The 21,688-nt window shown below is 43.9% G+C and overlaps 1 protein-coding gene across 1 annotated transcript; it reads right to left on the reverse strand.

The window, feature by feature from the left end:
• Positions 1–1,659: 1,659 nt before the first annotated feature.
• fdx1 (ferredoxin 1) lies at positions 1,660–21,419 on the reverse strand. Its single transcript, XM_061984953.2, has 4 exons — positions 20,984–21,419; positions 12,354–12,478; positions 12,147–12,276; positions 1,660–1,997 (listed from the first exon to the last, which is right to left on the reverse strand). The coding sequence occupies exons 1-4, from the start codon at positions 21,124–21,126 to the stop codon at positions 1,889–1,891; spliced, it is 507 nt and encodes a 168-aa protein (XP_061840937.1). The 5' UTR covers positions 21,127–21,419; the 3' UTR covers positions 1,660–1,888.
• Positions 21,420–21,688: the final 269 nt, after the last annotated feature.

The following is a 21,688-nucleotide window of genomic DNA, read 5'->3' on the forward strand; positions in this document are numbered from 1 at the left end:
TCGTGTTTGACAAACAAAAATATCTGCTTCTCTTGTAATACACGTTTCCACCACTAGTGGCAGTAATGACAATATCAAACTGAAGAAGTCGAGCTAAAGTCATAGAGAAGTTTTTAAAGCGCAAAAACTATTAAGTGGTGAAGCTGTATTTTCATTTGCACTTTAATTTTATTGACAGTCTAAGAAACTATTATTAATTGGTAATTTACTTCAAATGTTTATTTTAGCACTGTGTAATTTTGTTTTTTAATTAGTTTTTATGAATCCTTTCTTTTGCAGTATATTTGATTAGTATTTATTTTTGTAATCAGCCTGACCTAAGCCTTGATAATAACCTTTGTGATGAACACAAGGTTTCCTATCACTTGACAAGATTGTAAGAGGTCAAGAAGCTCTGAGCTCCATGAGTGATTTTAGGTCTTTTCCACGTTAAGCTGAACCCGCCAGTTGAATATTCTTGGTTTATTCTCTGCATTACATTCTTGCTTCTTTTACTGTATTAGAAGTTTGTTCTTAAAATGAATAAAGCTTGTATTAAGAGAGTATTTGCAGTTAAAGACTTGTGTATTAAATGTGGATTATGCATGAAGAGATGAATTAACACTACACCGATTGTGTTAGAAAATTAGTAGTCAAGAAGGCTGATAAGCAATATTTGTAGCCAATATTTATTTGCTGTAAAAAATATTAAAATATGAATAGTATGTCAGTAAACAGCTGGACAAGACTTTAAGCTGGGGTTTTATAGGACAAGTGGGACATAATGTTTTATGCAACGTAATGTTTTATTGAGCAGCACCTTTATTACGGAGCATCAACATTTACATGACAAAATCCAAAAAATTGGTAAAAAAATAAAATTTCTACATCACAATAACTCGCCATCTATTCAATTATATACTATTTTATAGAAGTTTATGGATTTATTGTTAGCTTTCCTCATAAGGAACCCTGAAATATTGCAAACATTTAAATAAAAACTTCACCTAGATTATCGTCGAGACATTTTTCAAGCTACCTGACATTTCTTCCTGGATGTTACAGAAAGTATGAGAATGTGTGAGCTGCAGCCTCCTCTTTATTTGTATAATGATCTCCTATTTGTCAAGATAGTCACACAAAGTTTGGATTTTTGGCGTTGCGGACGGAGGCTCGTCGAGCGTCTCGTCCGCCGCGGTAGCGAAAACAAGTAAATCGGTAAATCGTCGGGAAAGAAGGACAAAACCTGGATTTCAAAGCAAAAAAAGAAAAAAAGTTTTAACAGGCAAGCAGAGGAGAGAAAGGGGGCGTGGCATACCGGAGAAGAGCTCACAGGAGCTGAGATAAATGCTCTGTTAGATATCTAAACATATATCGGAAAAATTATTGACGAGTTATTTTATTTTGAAATGAATACAAAAAAAGTTGGGCAAATGGGCTGGTGCTTGAGCAGTGGTTTGTTTATACTAAATACTGCTATCATATGGGTATATATTGTATCTGCTGACGTTGTTCTGTTGCAGTATATAAAAAATATAACGACATATGTCAATGCTAAATATCGGGCAATCTCTCTAGAAGACATGAAAGTTTGACAGAACCTGAGTCAGCTTGACATTAAACATGATTTTGTTGTTGAGGAAGAGCAGAAGTCAAAGAAAACTGCTGCTTAGCAACAGGTGGTTAGAAAGGTGACTACTTTATTTATGTGTCCTAGCTATGTACAATCACATGAAAGATGGCCCCCGAACCATCGGTGGATATGAATAAAAATATGTCAGTCACGAGCTGATCCGCCTTTTCAGGACTACAGTTCTAAAAGCGTCAGTCGCTTGTTAGCCGAGGGAGCAGATCGGGGCCACACCTACCATCGCCGCGTGCCGGCGTCAGTCCTTCGGGCGGCGCCGCGCTAAGACGAGCCGTCTTTACTCTGTCGTATGTCGGCGACGCTCTCCGGGACGCGGGCCACCATGCCCTCCAGGGACCGGCTCACGCACACCTGGCAACCCAGGCGGGATCTGCAGGAGAGTGAGGAACACAACATGACTTGTGGGCCTGGAAGTGATCATGTTAGCTTGATAAACACCTGTGCTGCATCAATAGTCAAACCTCCATACTTCAACATAACATTTTTAAATGCAAGTTTTTTTATCGGATTTATTGGTGCTGATGGTGGACGAGTGTTGCGCAATATATATCATCACCATTTGGTCAGCAATGGAGCTTTTGATAATATCCTGATCATGCATGCTGATGACACAGCTGGGTCCCGAACGAATGCTTCCTCGACGCAATGTAATGTAAAGGGCGTTTCTTACAAGTAGCATTATCACTGGAGGACGAGGAATAGATACTTGCTGTACTACACACCGCAGGACGATACAAGAAGCCATGTAAGCTAAAGCTCCTGAAGGCGAACAGATATGTGCGGACCCACACAAATATCGACAGTAACGATACCAAGTATGTGATTACACCCATCACTAAATCCTTTTTGTTGTCGTTTTTCTTGTTTCCAAACTCAGGGAGTAAGTCCCTGAACACAGGAAGACTTTAAAGGGCAGCAGACACCAAAGGATTTCAATCAGAGACAATAGTTGTTTACTTATTCTGCACTATTGACTTTGTTTTGCTCAAAATATTGCATGCAATAAAAGATTTAACAAATATATATATATGCCCAAAGGATTTCAATCAGAGACAATAGTTGTTTACTTATTCTGCACTATTGACTTTGTTTTGCTCAAAATATTGCATGCAATAAAAGATTTAACAAATATATATATATATATATATATATATATATATATATATATATATATATATATATATATGGATATTTTTACCTGTATTTAATTCTGATAAAAAATGTAATCATTCAAGGATCTTGAAGATGTGAAGTGTCAGCATTGGTATGGCCGATACTGCCCCTGTAACTACTTGGGATCAGATCGATACCCACATTTGAAGTATGACCCAAAATTTATGTTAAATATTCAAACAGAAGAATAAGTGCTTAATACATTTTACATCAGTGCAGATAGAACATGTTTTATATATATATATATATATATATATATATATATATATATATATATATATATATACACACACACACATACACATACACATACATATGCATATTTCGGTTCGGTACATACCTCGGTTTAGAGGTCACGGTTCGGTTCATTTTCGGTACAGTAAGAAAACAACAAAATATACATTTTTGGGTTATTTATTTACCAAATTTATTTTTCTTAGTGGAATATTTGATGTGAAGTAATCGGAACCTTGGATAGGTCAATAATTCATAATAACATTGATTTTGATTCAATATTATGTTTTGAGCAATGACAGTTTGAAAGAAAAAAAACCAGCTTTGTTTTATTAGTCAACATTGCAACTTTTTCTAAATTACATTTAACGTTTAATTAAATGTTAAATGTAATTTAGAAAGAAAAAAAAATGTAACGTTTACTCCTCTCTGAGCTGCCACCTTAACGTGGTAGAGGAGTTTGCGTGTCCCAATGATCCTAGGAGCTATGTTGTCCGGGGGCTTTATGCCCCCTGGTAGGGTCTCCCAAGACAAACTGGTCCTAGGTGAGGGATCAGACAAAGAGCAGCTCGAAGACCTCTATGAAGAAAACAAGCAAGGAACCCAGATTTCCCTTGCCCGGACGCGGGTCACCGGGGCCCCCCTCTGGAGCCAGGCCCGGAGGTGGGGCACGATGGCGAGCGCCTGGTGGCCGGGCCTGTCCCCATGGGGCCCGGCCGGGCACAGCCCGAAGAGGCAACGTGGGTCCCCCCTCCAATGGGCTCACCACCCATAGCAGGGGTCATAGAGGTCGGGTGTGATGTGAGCTGGGCGGCAGCCGAGGGCAGGGCACTTGGCGGTCCGATCCTCGGCTACAGAAGCTAGCTCTTGGGACGTGGAACCCCAGCGAGGTGTCGCTGGGGGGGGAGGAGCCTGAGCTAGTGCGCGAGGTGGAGAAGTTCCGGCTAGATATAGTCGGACTCACTTCGACGCACAGCAAGGGCTCTGGAACCAGTTCTCTCGAGAGGGGCTGGACTCTCTTCCACTCTGGCGTTGCCGGCAGTGAGAGGCGACGGGCTGGGGTGGCAATTCTTGTTGCCCCCCGGCTCAGAGCCTGTACGTTGGAGTTCAACCCGGTGGACGAGAGGGTAGCTTCCCTCCGCCTTCGGGTGGGGGAACGGGTCCTGACTGTGGTTTGCGCTTACGCGCCAAACCGCAGCTCAGAGTACCCACCCTTTTTGGATTCACTCGAGGGAGTACTTGAGAGTGCTCCCCCGGGTGATTCCCTCGTTCTACTGGGGGACTTCAATGCTCATGTTGGCAGCGACAGTGAAACCTGGAGAGGCGTGATTGGGAAGAATGGCTGCCCGGATCTGAACCCGAGCGGTGTTATGTTATTGGACTTTTGTGCCCGTCACAGATTGTCCATAACGAACACCATGTTCAAACATAAGGGTGTCCATATGTGCACTTGGCACCAGGACACCCTAGGCCGCAGTTCCATGATCGACTTTGTAGTTGTGTCATCGGATTTGCGGCCTCATGTTTTGGACACTCGGGTGAAGAGAGGGGCGGAGCTTTCTACCGATCACCACCTGGTGGTGAGTTGGCTGCGATGGTGGGGGAGGATGCCGGACAGACCTGGCAGGCCCAAACGTATTGTGAGGGTTTGCTGGGAACGTCTGGCAGAGTCTCCTGTCAGAGAGAGTTTCAATTCCCACCTCCGGAAGAATTTTGAACATGTCACGAGGGAGGTGCTGGACATTGAGTCCGAATGGACCATGTTCCGCGCCTCTATTGTCGAGGCGGCTGATTGGAGCTGTGGCCGCAAGGTAGTTGGTGCTTGTCGTGGCGGTAATCCTAGAACCCGTTGGTGGACGCCGGCGGTGAGGGATGCCGTCAAGCTGAAGAAGGAGTCCTATCGGGTTCTTTTGGCTCATAGGACTCCTGAGGCAGTGGACAAGTACCGACAGGCCAAGCGGTGTGCGGCTTCAGCGGTCGCAGAGGCAAAAACTCGGACATGGGAGGAGTTCGGTGAGGCCATGGAAAACGACTTCCGGACGGCTTCGAAGCAATTCTGGACCACCATCCGCCGCCTCAGGAAGGGGAAGCAGTGCACTATCAACACCGTGTATGGCGAGGATGGTGTTCTGCTGACCTCGACTGCGGATGTTGTGGATCGGTGGAGGGAATACTTCGAAGACCTCCTCAATCCCACCAACATGTCTTCCTATGAGGAAGCAGTGCCTGGGGAGTCTGTGGTGGGTTCTCCTATTTATGGGGCTGAGGTTGCTGAGGTAGTTAAAAAGCTCCTCAGTGGCAAGGCCCCGGGGGAAGATGAGATCCGCCCGGAGTTCCTTAAGGCTCTGGATGCTGTGGGGCTGTCTTGGTTGACAAGACTCTGCAGCATCGCGTGGACATCGGGGGAGGTGCCACTGGATTGGCAGACCGGGGTGGTGGTTCCTCTCTTTAAGAAGGGGAACCGGAGGGTGTGTTCCAACTATCGTGAGATCACACTCCTCAGCCTTCCCGGTAAGGTCTATTCAGGTGTACTGGAGAGGAGGCTACGCCGGATAGTCGAACCTCGGATTCAGGAGGAACAGTGTGGTTTTCGTCCTGGTCGTGGAACTGTGGACCAGCTCTATACTCTCCGCAGGGTCCTTGAGGGTGCATGGGAGTTTGCCCAACCAGTCTACATGTGTTTTGTGGACTTGGAGAAGGCATTCGACCGTGTCCCTCGGGAAGTCTTGTGGGGAGTGCTCAGAGAGTACGGGGTATCGGACTGTCTGATTGTGGCAGTCCGCTCCCTGTATGATCAGTGCCAGAGCCTGGTCCGCATTGCCGGTAGTAAGTCGGACACGTTTCCAGTGAGGGTTGGACTCCGCCGAGGCTGCCCTTTGTCACCGATTCTGTTCATAACTTTTATGGACAGAATTTCTAGGCCCAGTCAAGGCGTTGAGGGGATGCAGGTGGCTGCAGGATTAGGTCTCTGCTTTTTGCAGATGATGTGATCCTGATGGCTTCATCTGGCCAGGATCTTCAGCTCTCACTGGATCGGTTCGCAGCTGAGTGTGAAGCGACTGGGATGAGAATCAGCACCTCCAAGTCCGAGTCCATGGTTCTCGCCCGGAAAAGGGTGGAGTGCCATCTCCGGGTTGGGGAGGAGATCTTGCCCCAAGTGGAGGAGTTCAAGTACCTCGGAGTCTTGTTCACGAGTGAGGGAAGAGTGGATCGTGAGATCGACAGGCGGATCGGTGCGGCGTCTTCAGTAATGCGGACGCTGTATCGATCCGTTGTGGTGAAGAAGGAGCTGAGCCGGAAGGCAAAGCTCTCAATTTACCGGTCGATCTACGTTCCCATCCTCACCTATGGTCATGAGCTTTGGGTTATGACCGAAAGGACAAGATCACGGGCACGAGCGGCCGAAATGAGTTTCCTCCGCCGGGTGGCGGGGCTCTCCCTTAGAGATAGGGTGAGAAGCTCTGTCATCCGGGAGGAGCTCAAAGTAAAGCCGCTGCTCCTCCACATCGAGAGGAGCCAGATGAGGTGGTTCGGGCATCTGGTTAGGATGCCACCCGAACGCCTCCCTAGGAAGGTGTTTAGGGCACGTCCGACCGGTAGGAGGCCGCGGGGAAGACCCAGGACACGTTGGGAAGACTATGTCTCTCGGCTGGCCTGGGAACGCCTCGGGGTCCCACAGGAAGACCTGGACGAAGTGGCTGGGGAGAGGGAAGTCTGGGCTTCCCTGCTTAGGCTGCTGCCCCCGCGACCCGACCTCGGATAAGCGGAAGAAGATGGATGGATGGATGGACATTTAACGTTTAAGCTTTTTTATTTCACTTTTGTTATGTTTTTGCTTATTTTAATAGTATTTTTAGAATGTGGCGTGGGCCTTTAAAACATTAGTTGTGGGTCGCAAATGGCCTCCGGGGCACACTTTTGACACCCCTGCTGTAGATAATAAAAAATTAAATCTGATAAATCTATGGATAAAAAGCAGAGCCTGGCGACGCATGCGCGTTTATCATAACTCTCTCGCTCTCTCTGTCTCTGCCCCTCCCTCACCAATGCTGCTGCACGCACAATTTGTTTTGTTTTTAACCCCTTCTTAACCCTAAACGTACATTGAAAATACACGCAACCCTAACTCAAAATGCCGGACATTTGAGGCATTTAAGAAACTCCGCCCGGACAGCTGCGCAAAAGAGGACATGTCCGGTTAAAAGAGGACGTATGGTCAGTCTATCGTAGCCCGTTAGCTGCTAGCATGCCGTGTGTTGTGCCTTGGTGTGCATTGTTTACACATCGTGTATTACGCTACTTAATATGTCCGTGTGGAAACTCGTTCGGTACACCTCCGAACCGAACCCCCGTACCGTTTCATACACACACACACACACACACACATATATATATATATATATATATATATACACATTATATATATATATATATATATATATATATATATATATATATATATATATATATATATATATATATATATATATATATATATATATATATATATATATACACACAATATCTCCCATCCCTATAGTGGACCGCTATGTATTTATGAATTATACACATGACTTCCTGTCTCATGTCTTCTAAGTAAGGGTTATGTCATGTTCTTTGTCATCTGAAAATCATCTACAGAGAAATGTCACACAGTACTCCACTCAGGTACACTGCATTCTTCCTACAAAGAGGCAAAGTGTATGAAAAATGTACAAGACTACAACAAGGACTTTTACAACACTGTCAAAGATTTTCCCGGAGATATTAATACACAGCCAGAGTTGAGAAGACAGCAAAAGGATTAAAAAAATTATTGTCTTCCTTTTCTTGTAATGAGTAAGCTGTATGAACATTAGTTGCAGCACGATACTTTAATGTTTAAAAATATGAAGTCAGGCATGAACCTCGGAGCTTCCTCGCCTCATACATTCATACTCACACTTTAAAAGTGTTAGAAGAAGTCATGTGATGCTCACTGAACTGAGGTTTTATGTCTCATGCTGACCACAAGCATGATGACAACAATGAAGTTTTACGAGTACTTCTAGCATTTCTACTACATCTTGGCAGACACGTAATCGATATCGATAAAAAAATGTTTGATAAATTGTTTGATCATTGTTTTTCTTCTGCGTCGGAAGAAAGCGGATGTTGCGAAGCAAGATTGGATGCATGAACAAAGGTACGCTCTATGGTAACTGAGCAACGCAGGAAGTGATCACTGATCAGGGAAGTGACACGCTAACAGCCAATCATGTCACAGTATCAGCTATCAAGTTTGCTTGTCCAGTGCTTGATTCTTTGCATGGAGTGAGAAGAGAAAGTCAAAATGAAGAAATTGTGGATAAAAAAGGAAAAGTCACCTGGACAGTATGGATGGTTTTTAGATTTTTTTTCCAAAGGGACCTTAGTCATACCAATGATGCAAGGTGCTCGCTCGTGGTGTCATACCACACCACCTTAGCCATTGTCATTATAATCAGAGGAAGGCTACATTTTAAGCGAAAATGTTTACAGTTAATATATATTCTATGGATAAGGGAAGGTTCAGTGTAAAATAAGAAAACAGCAAGATAATCCATCCATCCATTCTGTTGGAAGACTTGGCCTCATCGCAGAAGAACCGGTCAGCTTCTGTGTCCATCCATCCATCTCCAACCTCTTATCAAGAATCGGGTCACGGGAACAACAGCTCCAGCAGAGACCCCCAGACTTCCCTCTCCAGAGCAACATTAGCAACTTCCTCCTGGGGGATCCCGAAGCGTTCCCAGGCCAGAGAGGAGATGTAATTCCCCCCCATCTGGTCCTTGGCCTGCCCCGGGGTCTCCTCCCAGTGGGACGTGCAACGAGGACCTCCCTAGGAAGACGCTCGTGAGGCATCCGCACGAGATGCCCGAACCACCTAAGCTGGCTCCTTTCCAAGCGGAGGAGCAGCGGCTCTACTCCGATTCTCTCTCGGGTGACTGAACTTCTCACCCTATCTCTAAGGGAGATGCCAGCAACCCTTCTGAGGAAACTCATTTTGGCCGCTTGTATCCGTGATCTTATTCTTTCGGTCATGACCCACACTTCATGACCATAGGTGAGAGTAGGAATGTAGATGGCTCGGTAGGCCGAGAGCTTTGCCTTCTGGCTCAGCTCTCGTTTTGTCACAACAGTGCAACAGAGAGACTGCAATACTGCCCCAGCTGCTCCGATTCTCCTGCTGATTTCCTTCTCCATCTTTCCCTCACTCGTAAACAAGACCCCGAGATACTTAAACTCCTACACTTGGGACAAAGTCTCGTTCTCTACCTGGACTGTACAAACCATCGGTTTCCTGCTGAGAACTATGGCCTCAGATTTGGAGATGCTGATCCTCATTCCAGGCTGCGAACCGATCCAGTGAGAGCTGAAGGTCACAAACCGATGTAGCCATCAGGACCACATCATCTGCAAACAGCAGTGAGGCAACCTTAAGCCCCCTGAGACGTATATCCTCTCCGCCATGGCTACGACTCTGCCTAGAAATCCTGTCCATGAAAATCACAAACAGGATAGGTGACAGAGCGCAGCCCTGGCGGAGACCAACACCCACTGGAACCGGATCCGACCTACATCCAAGCACCTGGACACAACTCTCGCTTTGGTTGTACAGAGATTGGATGGCCCTCAGCAGGGTCACCCTCACCCCGTACTCCCTCAGCACCTCCCACAGGATCTCCCGGGGGACCCGGTCATACGCCTTCTCCAAATCCACAAAGCACATGTAGACTGGATAGGCATACTCCCAGGCCCTCTCCATGATTCCCGCAAGAGTAAAGAGCTGGTCAGTTGTTCCACGACCAGGACGGAATCCACATTGCTCCTCTTGAATCTGAGGTTCGACTATCGGCCGGACCCTCCTTTCCAGTACCTTGGCGTAAACTTTCCCAGGGAGGCGGAGTAGTGCGATACCCCTGTAATTAGCACCCACCCTCTGGTTCCCCTTTTTGAACAGGGGAACCACCACCCCAGTCTGCCACTCCCTCGGCATTGTCCCAGAATTCCACGCAATGTTGTAACACCCAGAGCCCTTCAGCATTTCTGGACGAATCTCGTCAACCCCTGGAGCTTTGCCACTGTGGACTTGTCTAACTACCTCAGTGACTTCACTCCGAGAGATCGACATCAATCCCCCATCATCCTCAGGCTCCGCTCCTGTCAGAGAGGGTGTGTCTAATGTAGTTGGGTTCAGCAGCTCCTCAAAGTGCTCTTTCCAACGCCATACGACTTGAAGTCAGCAGTGTCCGATCCTTGCTGGACACAGCTTGGACGGTTCCCTGCTTCCCCCTCCTGAGGTGCCGTATGGTCTTCCAGAACAGCTTTGGTGCCGCCCGATAGTCCTTCTCCATGGATTCCCCGAACTGCTCCCACACCCTGTGCTTAGCCTTGTCCGCAGCCCTTCGGGCCTATCGATACCTTGCAACTGCCTCCGGAGTCCCCTGGGATAACATACCCCGGTACGACTACTTCTTCAGTCGGACAGATTCCCTGACCACTGCTGTCCACCAGGGTGTTGGCAGGTTATCGCCCCTTGAAGCACTTAAGACCTTCTGGCCACAGCTCGCAGCTGCAGCTTTAACAATAGAGGCTTTGAACGTTGCCCATTCCTGTTCAATGTCCCCAACCTCCACAGGGATGGCAGAGAAGTCCCGCCGGAGGTGGGAGTTGAAGTCCCTCCGGACAGAGGACTCCTCCAAACGTTCCCAGTTCACCCGCACTACACGCTTGGGTTTGCCAGGTCTGTGTCAGAGGTTTCCCCCACCATCTGACCCAACTCACCACCAGATGGTGATCAGTTGACAGTTCAGCCCCTCTCTTCACCCGAGTGTCCAAAACATACGGCCTCAGATCAGCTGATACGATTACAAAATCGATCATTGATCTTTGGCCTAGGGTGCTCTGGTACCAGGTACACCTATGAGCATCCTTATGCTTGAACATGGTGTTTGTTATTGCAACTCTATGACTAGCACAGAAGTCCAATAACAATCCACCGCTCAGGTTCAGATCAGGGAGACCGTTCCTCCCAATCACGCCAGTCCAAGTATCACTGTCATTGCCCACGTGCAAGTTGAAGTCCCCCAGTAAGACTATGGAATCCCCTGCCGGCACCCCATACACGACCCCATGCAAGGTGTCCAAGAAGACTGAATACTCTGAACTCTTGTTTGGTGCGTACGCACAAACAACAGTCAGAGTTTTCCCCCCTCCAAACCTTAGGCGAAGGGAGACGACCCTTTTGTCCACTGGGGTGAACTTCAACGTACAGGCACTCAGCCGGAGACTCGTGAGTACCCCCACACCCGCCTGAGCCCTCACACTGTGAGCAACTCCAGAAGTGAACAAGATCCATCCCTTGTCCAGGAGTGTGGTTTCAGAGCCCTTGCTATGCGTAGAGGTAAGACCCACCAGATCCAACCGGTAGCGCTTCACCTCCCGCACCAGCTTAGGCTCCTTCCCCAGCAGCCTAGAGACGTTCCACGTCCCAAAAGTCAGCCTCTGCTGCCCCGAATTGGTCCGTCTGTAGCCTCCAGTTTCACTGCCATCTAAGTGGCAGCGCACCCGACCCAACTGATTCCGACTGCGGGTGGTGGGCCCATGTGGCGTAGAAGATGGTGTGCAAGATAATGTTCGGTGTAAATTAAGAAAACAGCAAGAGATGGTTCAGTGTAAAATAAGTAAATAGCAAAAGAAGGTTCAGTGTAAAATAAGAAAATAGCATAGTTTGTGTAAAAAAATATATATAGCAAAAGAAGGTTTGGTGTAAAATAAGAATATAGCAAAGGAAGGTTTAATGTAAAATAGGAAAATAAAGGATGGTTCAGTGTAAAATAAGAAAATAGCAATTGAAGGTTCAGCGTAAAATAAGAAAATAGCAAAAGAAGGTTTGGTGTAAAAGAATATATCAAAGGAGGTTCAGTGTAAAATAAGAGCAAGGATGGTTCAGTGTGAAATAAGAAAATAGCAAATGAAGGTTCATAGTAAAATATTTCTAAAGGAAGGTTCAGCGTAAATTAAGAAAACAGCAAAGGAAGGTTCAGCGTAAAATAAGAAAATAGCAAAGGAAGGTTCAGCGTGTCCTTACGTGTCAGTAAGGCCATACGCCAAGTCCAACATGTCCATCTCTTCGTCTGTGACAGGGCCCAGCTTCTTGTAGACGTCCTCGTCAAAGATCAGATGGCAGGTGGAACACGCCAGCGTTCCCTCGCACGCTCCTGCCACCCAAACACGCGCACAAACTGAGTCCCACGTGTTCCATTTGTGTGTCATCTGGCAAGTTTGAGTCACAAACCAAAGCCGTCAAAGTCGAGGTCCTCGTTGATGACGATGTCGAGCAGAGAGTCCCCAGGAGAAGCTCCAACTGTGATCTTCTCGCCGTCGCGATTGACGAAGTGGATGGTCACCTTGTTGTCTGACCTGGCGACAGGAAGTGAGCAAGACGTTGACTTCCACCCACTGATTGTTCCTCAGACCATGTCCTAATTAAAGCTTATTCCTTTAAAGCAAGCGTGTCCAAACCCAGGGTCGCATGCGGGACACTAAAGGAAGCCATTTTGATATTTTCATATAGTTTTTAGAACCTTAAAAACCTCAATACCAGTTGAATCGCTTCTCTGGCACAATTTTAACCTGCAACATGTCTTTCAGCAGGAAATACATACTTTTAGATGATACATGTTGTATAAAAACAAGACAATAGATGTACCGGTAGTACAAACTATTACTGTAGTTTTATCAAGTATTGCAATGGGACGGCGTGGCGCAGTGGGAGAGTGGCCGTGCGCAACCCAAGAGTCCATGGTTCAATCCCCACCTAGTACCAACCTCGTCATGTCCGTTGTGTCCTGAGCAAGACACTTCACCCTTGCTCCTGATGGGTGCTGGTTAGTGTGAATGGGTAAATGTGGAAGTAGTGTCAAAGCGCTTTGAGTACCTTGAAGGTAGAAAAGCGCTATACAAGTACAACCCATTTATCATTTATTTATTAATAATACAGTATTTACATTGGAGAGTGGACTTCTACAGTATATATCCTAGCTACATCTGTCAAACACCATCAGCAGCTTCTCCATACTTTCATGGATAAATGTTTCGATATTTTAACGTGCTTGGCTGCCGTTGACTCATTCTGCTTCAGTATGGTGCAGACTAGCAGTCCTCAATCCAACTGCTTTATCACGTTAGCTAACTCATGATTTTGATGATTAATTTATTTAATTCCATGAGTATCACCCACTTCTTCTCACTCACTTCCTTCCTTCCTTCCTCCCTTTCCATGTTTGGAAAAACAAAGTTATGTCCATCTTGAGCAATAAGCTAACGCTAGCAAGTAACACCGGATGTTTTAGTCGGATCTTACATCGTTGCTACGCCAACTTGTGGTGGGGAGGCTCGTAACATACGGTTTTGTGCTCGCAAGCTAAACCATAACAAAGCCGAGAGACCGCTCTTATCTCAAAAAACTCGCAAGTTCGGGCACTCATATCCCGAGCTATCCCTTTATATTTAAAAACAAAAGCTTAAAAAACCTTCTTTTGGTTGCTGACCTATGACCCATACGTGCACCAATTAAGCATAGAGATGGCCTAAAAATTGTTTTATTTTATTTCATTAATTTGTCAAAAAAATACATAAAAAAAATCGCTTTTTGAAAATTATTAATCAATTTACTATCAAGATAAATAAAAATTGGGATTCGGATGCGATAAAACAATTTTTTTAGCACCCCTAATTATTATAAACCGTATTGTAGTTTGTAAAAATAACAATAAATACTTAAATATCTGCTTGTCACTTGACTTACAATTTAAAATCAAGTTATCCATGAATTTGTACGTACAAAAATCAAATAACCAAATGATATAATGAGGCAATTATACTTTTATTTTCTTACATTCACTGTTAAAAGTGGCCCTCTGAGGGCAGCCATGACTGCGACGTGGCCCTCCATGAAAACAAGCTTGACACCCCTGATCTACATCAACAATATGATTTGTCTGAGTGGCTGGACTGGACAGATAAAATAAAGAAAATAAAAATCCATTTGAATTTTTTTTAATCGATTAAAAATCGTTACAAAGCATTGCATTTAGTTCGAAAACCTTTTTTTTTTTTTTTTACACTAATTATTTGTACTGTTCCAGACACAGCATCTCTTCACAATTAGCAATATTTAATTTAATTATTAATATCAACATTTCAGGCTTTTGCTCTATTATTCCCTTTTTTGGGGGTGGGGGTTAATTCTATTCCTACAATGAGGCCCGTGCAAATAAAAATGAGTACCGTATTTTCCGCACCATTAGCCGCACCTAAAAACCACAAATTTACTCAAAAGCTGACAGTGCGGCTTTTAACCCGGTGCGCTTTATATATGGATAAATATTAAGATTCATTTTCATAAAGTTTCGATCTCGCAAACTACGGTAAACAGCCGCCATCTTTTTTCCCGGTAGAACAGGAAGCGCTTCTTCTTCTACGCAAGCAACCGCCAAGGTAAGCACCCGCCCCCATAGAACAGGAAGCGCTTCTTCTTCTACTGTAAGCAACCACCCGCCCCCGGAAGAAGAAGAAGCGCGCGGATTTTCGTTTCATTTCCTTTGTGTGTTTACATCTGTAAAGACCACAAAATGGCTCCTACTAAGCGACACGCGTATAACGCAGAATTTAAACTTAAGGCAATAAGTCATGCCGAAGAACACGGAAATAGAGCAGCAGCAAGAGAATATAACATAAATGAATCAATGGTGCGTAGGTGGAGGAAGCAAGAAGATGAACTGCGCCAGGTAAAGAAGACAAAACAGAGTTTCCGAGGGAACAAAGCAAGATGGCTACTGTTGGAGGACAAACTCGAACAGTGGGTTGTTGAGCAGAGAGCAGCAAGCAGAAGTGTCAGCACCATCACTATTCGAATGAAGGCAACAACGCTAGCAAGCAAACTTCACCTGGATGATTTTAAAGGTGGTGCTTCTTGGTGTTTCCGGTTCATGAAAAGACGCAATCGCTCCATCCGCACACGGACCACTATTTCACAGCAACTGCTGGACAACAGTGACACTGACTCCGATGACTTCGACGAGACGGAACTGGCCATTTTGGATCCCACATTTGCCCAACTTTTCAATTCGGACACCGAAGACAAAGAATTCGAAGGATTTACGAATGAAGAATAACTTCAGAAGGTGAGCGCTATGTTTATTTTGTGTGTTGTGACATTAACGTTCGAGCAACATTATGTTGCTATTGCTCTGCACTATTTTGAATTTTACTATGTTTGTGATTGCACATTTGCGTACATTTTGGGACAGAGTTGTTAGAACGCTGGTTTTTAATATATTATTAAAGTTTGACTGACCTGACTGTTTTTTTGACATTGCCTTTAGCGCAGCGTAGGCGCGGCTTATAGTCCGGGGCGGCTTATAGGTGGACAAAGTTTTGAAATATGCCATTCATTGAAGGTGCGGCTAATAACCCGGGGCGGCTTATAGTGCGGAAAATACGGTACCTTGACTTTGGACACCCTCGCAAAAAAGGACTAGTATTTTTTAACTTCTGTTTAGCAAACATCTTAATATTACTTACAGACAAACATGACTTATAAATTGGGCAATTCAGTCAAATTTTGGACTCCAGTATTTATGTATGCTTAATGTTTATGGTCAATGCGTCTATTTAATTTCTTCAATTATGCATCTTTTTTTTTTAACCATTATTCCTTTAACACTGCACCGTCTGTTTTTATGACTTCCTGTTTGCTAATTGATGTCTTTTTTCAACACCTTGCTGTGAACAACATTTATAAATGGAAGTAGTAGGATTTCACAAGCTGTGCTTGATCATACTCCTTTCCAGACATCTTGTTAAAAATAATAAGCATGTCTGAAACAAAAAAAATATCCACTGCAGAGTCTTCTTCGATTCTACACTCTTTCTTGTACTATTTGACCTTTTAAGACAAAACCTGCAAGGATTTAGTTGTAAATCCTTCAAGCTGCTCTGGCATGTTGTGTCCACACAAACAAAAATCACTTTGAAGCAAATAATCCAATTTGTATGAGAAAAAAACAAAGAAGGGTACTGCAGAAGATGGTCTTGTAGGAAAAGAAGGATGGAGGACATGAACAAGGCGCTAAGGACTGAAATGAACTTCATTCAAGGTTCCTCAAACCTCCCAAGTAGAAATCAACTGCTTTCACTCATCTTCTCCTAAAATGTCTTTCATGTGTGATTAGATAAAACAATATTTTTCAGCCAGCTGGCTGACCTTCTTCCAACACTTGTTTGCATCAGGACATCACTTTGTTCCAGCTGGTGCCCAGAGTCAGGACCAAACATGGTAAAACTGCGTTTTATGCTCCTAAAATCTGGAATAGTCTTCCTGAATATATGAGACAGGCTTCACCGTTGGCAATGATCAAATCCAGCCTGAAAACACATTATTTTTTTGTGCATATGACAACTGAAAACCCCCCAAAACATTGAGCTCCATTGACTTTATAGTAAGAAGTTGACCAGAAATAAGTCCATAACTTTCTTAGTATTCATCGCAGGAATATGACAATGCTATCATTGAAATCATCTTTACAAGACCTGTTTGACAATTCTGGTTTCATCTAAATTAATGTTATTAATGTAAATAAAATTTTAAAATTTTACACATAGAGCCCCCCCAATACATTTAGATGATTGTATTGGATTGTATTGTACCATATGTCCCAGCAAGAAATCTGCATTCTAAGAACTCCGGCTTATTAGTGATTCACTGAGCCCAAAAAGAGTCTCCGGTAACAATTAGAAATGCTACCTCAGTAGAAGCAATTAAGTCCCATCTTATAACTAATTTGTATACCCAAGCCTAGGGCTGGGCGATATGGACAAAAAAGTATATCTCTATATATTTTTACTTAAACTCGATATTCGATATATATCTTGATATATTTTTCGGTGAAAGTATACATATAAAGATATTAATTTTTTTTTGCGATATTCAGTGAAATTGAAGTGAATGACAACTGTATTGTAAACAGTCAGTGGCCCTTTTATTAACCCAGTTAGTCAAGATGGGTATTAACAGCACAGAAAATAAACTGTTTAAGTAGTACAGAATTACATAACATAAATAAAATAGAAAAATATTATTTCTACGTAAAATAAATAACATAGCAGTGCAAATAATACAAAATGTATCAAACTCAGATAAAAAAATACATTTGCAGGCAGGCACTTTGTGATTACCCTTCCTGGTTCGATGACCCGCCCTATCTTGCCTCTGATTGGCCTGTACCTAACCAATCGTGACTGATCATAGTAAACAACCAACCAATCATGGATGTTCTTATGCGTGCAAGCAGTCTTGGAAGAAGGAAGGGGAGGGGTTAAGTAGCCCATGGAGGGGCAGCGGGGGAGAACAAGGAACACAACAAATAAGATGCGTTTGGTCATTTTAACGTGAAATTAATTATATCGATACATCTTACAAACTCGCTATATCGCCCAGCCCTACGCTATCCTTGAAATAGACCCCCTCTTTTAGACCAGTGCCGTCTCTTTTCTGCTCTTCCCCCCTCTCCTGCGTGGAGAGGTTATTAGGTGACCACAGATGACGCGCGAGCTGTTCAAAGTCGGGACTTTGAACACCCCTAATGTGCATCAGTCAGTGACGTCTTTGCGCTGCTGACTTGTCTCCATTCAAGATGATCCGCTGCTGGCCCCACTATGGACTGGACTCTCACACTATTAACTACATCCACTAGACATCCATTGCACCGGTCACCCAGGGGGGGTCCCCACATCTGCGGTCTCCTCCAAGGTTTCTCATTGTATCCCACTGGGTTGAGTTCTTTCTTGCCCTGATGTGGGATCTGAACCGAGGATGTCGCTGTGGCTTGGGCAGCCCTTTGAGACACTTGTGATTAAGGGCTATATAAATAAACTTTGATTGACTGATTTAAGTGGCAAGAAACTTAATTCAATTACTGTACAATTGCAGCCAATTAAAACTGACCATTTAAATTACATTGTTTACTTGACTCGATTAGTCCAATTACTGTCATCAATTGTACATGAACAAATTGTATTTTAAGCCGGATTTAAAATGTATGTAGAACATCGTGTTGTGACTCAAGTATTGCGAAACATATCGTATCGCGAGAGCATTGCCAATACACACCTAACATTTGGTATTAACGTTAATAGTTACCTTGGTAAGAGAACAATCTGTACAATTTAACTTATTTTATTATCTCCTATAGAGCAGTTTATATTCAGGCTCCAGTACTCTGGAATACCACATGAATTGATTTACGTGGACACCGACTTAAACAAGTTGAAAAACTTATTCGGGTGTTACCATTTAGTGGTCAATTGTACAGAATATGTACTGTGCTGTGCAAACTACTAATAAAAGTTTAAATCAATCAATCAATCAATCAATCAATCCACCGGTAACAGTTAGAGATGCTACCTCAGTAGAAGCATATAAGTCTCATCTTAAAACTCATTTGTATACGCTAGCCTTTAAATAGACCCCCCTTTTAGACCAGTTGATCTGCCGTCTCTTTTCAGCTCTGCCCCCCTCTCCTGCGTGGAGAGGTTATTAGGTGACCATGGAGGTCGCGCTAGCTGTTCAAAGTCCTCCGTGCATCAGTCGGTGACGTCTCTGCGCTGTTGACTTGTCTCCATTCAAGATGATCCCCTGCTGGCCCCACTATGGACTGGACTCTCACCAGTCGCCTGGACTCGGTTTGTCCAATTACTGTCATCAATTATACATGAACAAATTGTATTTTAAGCCGGATTTAAAATGTATGTAGAATATCGTGTTGTGACTCAAGTATTGCGAAACATATCGTATCGCGAGAGCATTGCCAATACCCACCTAACATTTGGTATTAGCGTTAATAGTTACCTTGGTAAGAGAACAATCTGTACAATTTTACTTATTTTATTATTTCCTATAGAGCAGTTTATATTCGGGCTCCAGTACTCTGGAATACTCCACCGGTAACAGTTAGAGATGCTACCTCAGTAGAAGCATTTAAGTCCCATCTTAAAACTCATTTATATACCCTAGCCTTTAAATCAGGGGTGCTCAGACTTTTTCTGCAGGCGAGCTACTTTTCAATTGATCAAGTCGTGGGGATCTACCTCATTCATATATATAATTTATATTTACTTATTTATGAAATATATGTTTTTGTTAACAAGTTAAAGGTGTTTAATGATAATGCAAGCATGTTTAACACATATAGTTAATATTGTTAATAAATTAAAGGTGTTTAATGATAATACAAGAATCAGGGGTGCTCACGCTTTTTCAGCATGCAAGCTACTTATAAAATGATCAAGTCAAAATGATGTACCTACTACAAAAATGCAAAACATATATTTATTTCTAAATATATTGAGGATTCTTTATATCGAAGATAATATTTCTGCCTTATTTTTAAAAAGTCTCGGAACAATGAGTCAGCTGCTTCAACGAATGCCTCCTTTACCATCTCTCCGTCTTGGAAGGACTTCTTGTTATTAACGATGATGTGACTCACCCGGAATGATGCTTCGGTGGCGACTTTCGCTTTTGAAGTTTGTTGTGTGAAAAATGACTGCTGTCCGGACAACTGGGATTTCAGTTCCTTCACTTTTCTCTTTCTCAGCTCGCTTTTCAGCGGGAAGTCGGTGTCGTATTTTCCATGAATAGTCCGAAAATGCCGCTCCACATTTCCCTTCTTTGATATTGCGATGGCAGATTGGCAGATGAGGCAAACGCACTTCAAAAATGTCATCGTGAAAAAAAAAGTCCTCCTCCCATTCCGTATGAAAGTGATAAGTTTTTGTCTTCTTACTTGGTCCAGCTCCCCCACTCATTTTTATACCCTTAAGAGAAAAAAACGAGGGCTGAAAATTGGCGGTAACTCGCTGACAAGCTTGTTAGCTTTGCTGCACTGAGCGCCGTTGTTTGCGCATGTGTCAGAAAAACGAAGATGTCATCTGACTGGCTGCCCTGTTTATCAATCAAAGGATGGGATGGATGATAGGCTGGCGTCAATTTTTTTTTTTTTTTTTTTTTTTTAATGTAATGCAATTTTTTTTTTTATGTAATGCGATCTACCAATACTACCTTTGCGATCGACTGGTAGATCGCGATCGACGTATTGAGCACCCCTGCTTTAAATAGACCCTCCTTTTAGACCAGTTGATCTGCCGTCTCTTTTCTGCTCTGCCCCCCTCTCCTGCATGGAGAGGTTAATAGGTTACCACGGAGGACGCTCTAGCTGTTCAAAGTCAGGACCCGGGGTGGACCACTCCTCCGTGCATCAGTCGGTGACGTCTCTGCGCTGCTGACTTGTCTCCATTCAAGATGATCCCCTGCTGGCCCCACCATGGACTGGACTCTCACCAGTCGCCTCGGGGGGACGTCTGCGGTCCCCTCCAAGGTTTCTCATTGTATCCCACTGGGTTGAGTTCTTTCTTGCCCTGATGTGGGATCTGAACCGAGGATGTCGCTGTGGCTTGGGCAGCCCTTTGAGACACTTGTGATTAAGGGCTATATAAATAAACTTTGATTGATTGACTGATTTAAGTGGCAAGAAACTTAATTCAATTACTGTACAATTGCAGCCAATTAAAATGGACCATTTAAATGACATTGTTTACTTGACTCAGTTTGTCCAATTACTGTCATCAATTATACATGAACAAATTGTATTTTAAGCCGGATTTAAAATGTATGTAGAACATCACTGTCTCACGATATCGTGTTGTGATTCAAGTATTGCGAAACATATCGTATAGCGAGAGCATTGCCAATACCCACCTAACATTTGGGATTAGCGTTAATAGTTACCTTGGTAAGAGAACAATCGCTACAATTGAACTTATTTTAGAGAAAAACAATTGGATGTGTGTGAGTCAACGACCTACCTCAATGGCTGCGTTCCGGTGACGAAACTCCGGTGACCTGTCGCTCGTGCTCGCGGAGCACCGCGATGTACCACCATCCTCCGCGCGTAGTCCCGTAACCCCACGTGGGCTATTCTTCTAAACGCCGTCAACACTGACGCCATTTGAAGCACAAAGGTGGTGTCGAACTACACACTCTGTAAGGCACTTCAGCAGCTCACAACTACCGGAGCTTGCTCTCTCTTCGGCCGACAGCCAGCTAGCTAGCTACTTAAAGTGTCACACACATTGCGTAACTTCCCGCAGCTGCGCGTTGACTGTACGGCCACAGCGGAAACGAAGCAGGGCGGACCGAGTCGTGACAACAACCGGTTAAAAAAACAACAAATAAACTCGCCTTACAAGGACGACACTCAACTCAACCTGTCAGCTAAAACAAATATTTGACAGCGTCTAAGCATTTCCTCGTAAGGCAAAAAGTGGTCGAAGGCAACTTCCGGTTAAGGTTTAAAATTAAAAGCTTTACTGGTGCCTACTTTTTCTAACCACAGCTCACATAGTTTGCCCATAACTGTAAATTGTTGTGCCTTATATAAAACACAGGACTGTCTAGATCACGCCCAATCATGAATGTATTGTGGTTGGTAAAGCTAGTATTTGACCTTTATTTTGAAGGCACAACATCCATATTCATTTTCCGGATTTATTTCGCATAGCCTCACGTGT

The sequence above is a fragment of the Nerophis lumbriciformis genome, linkage group LG23 (genome assembly GCF_033978685.3).
Source record: "Nerophis lumbriciformis linkage group LG23, RoL_Nlum_v2.1, whole genome shotgun sequence".
NCBI lineage: Eukaryota > Metazoa > Chordata > Actinopteri > Syngnathiformes > Syngnathidae > Nerophis > Nerophis lumbriciformis.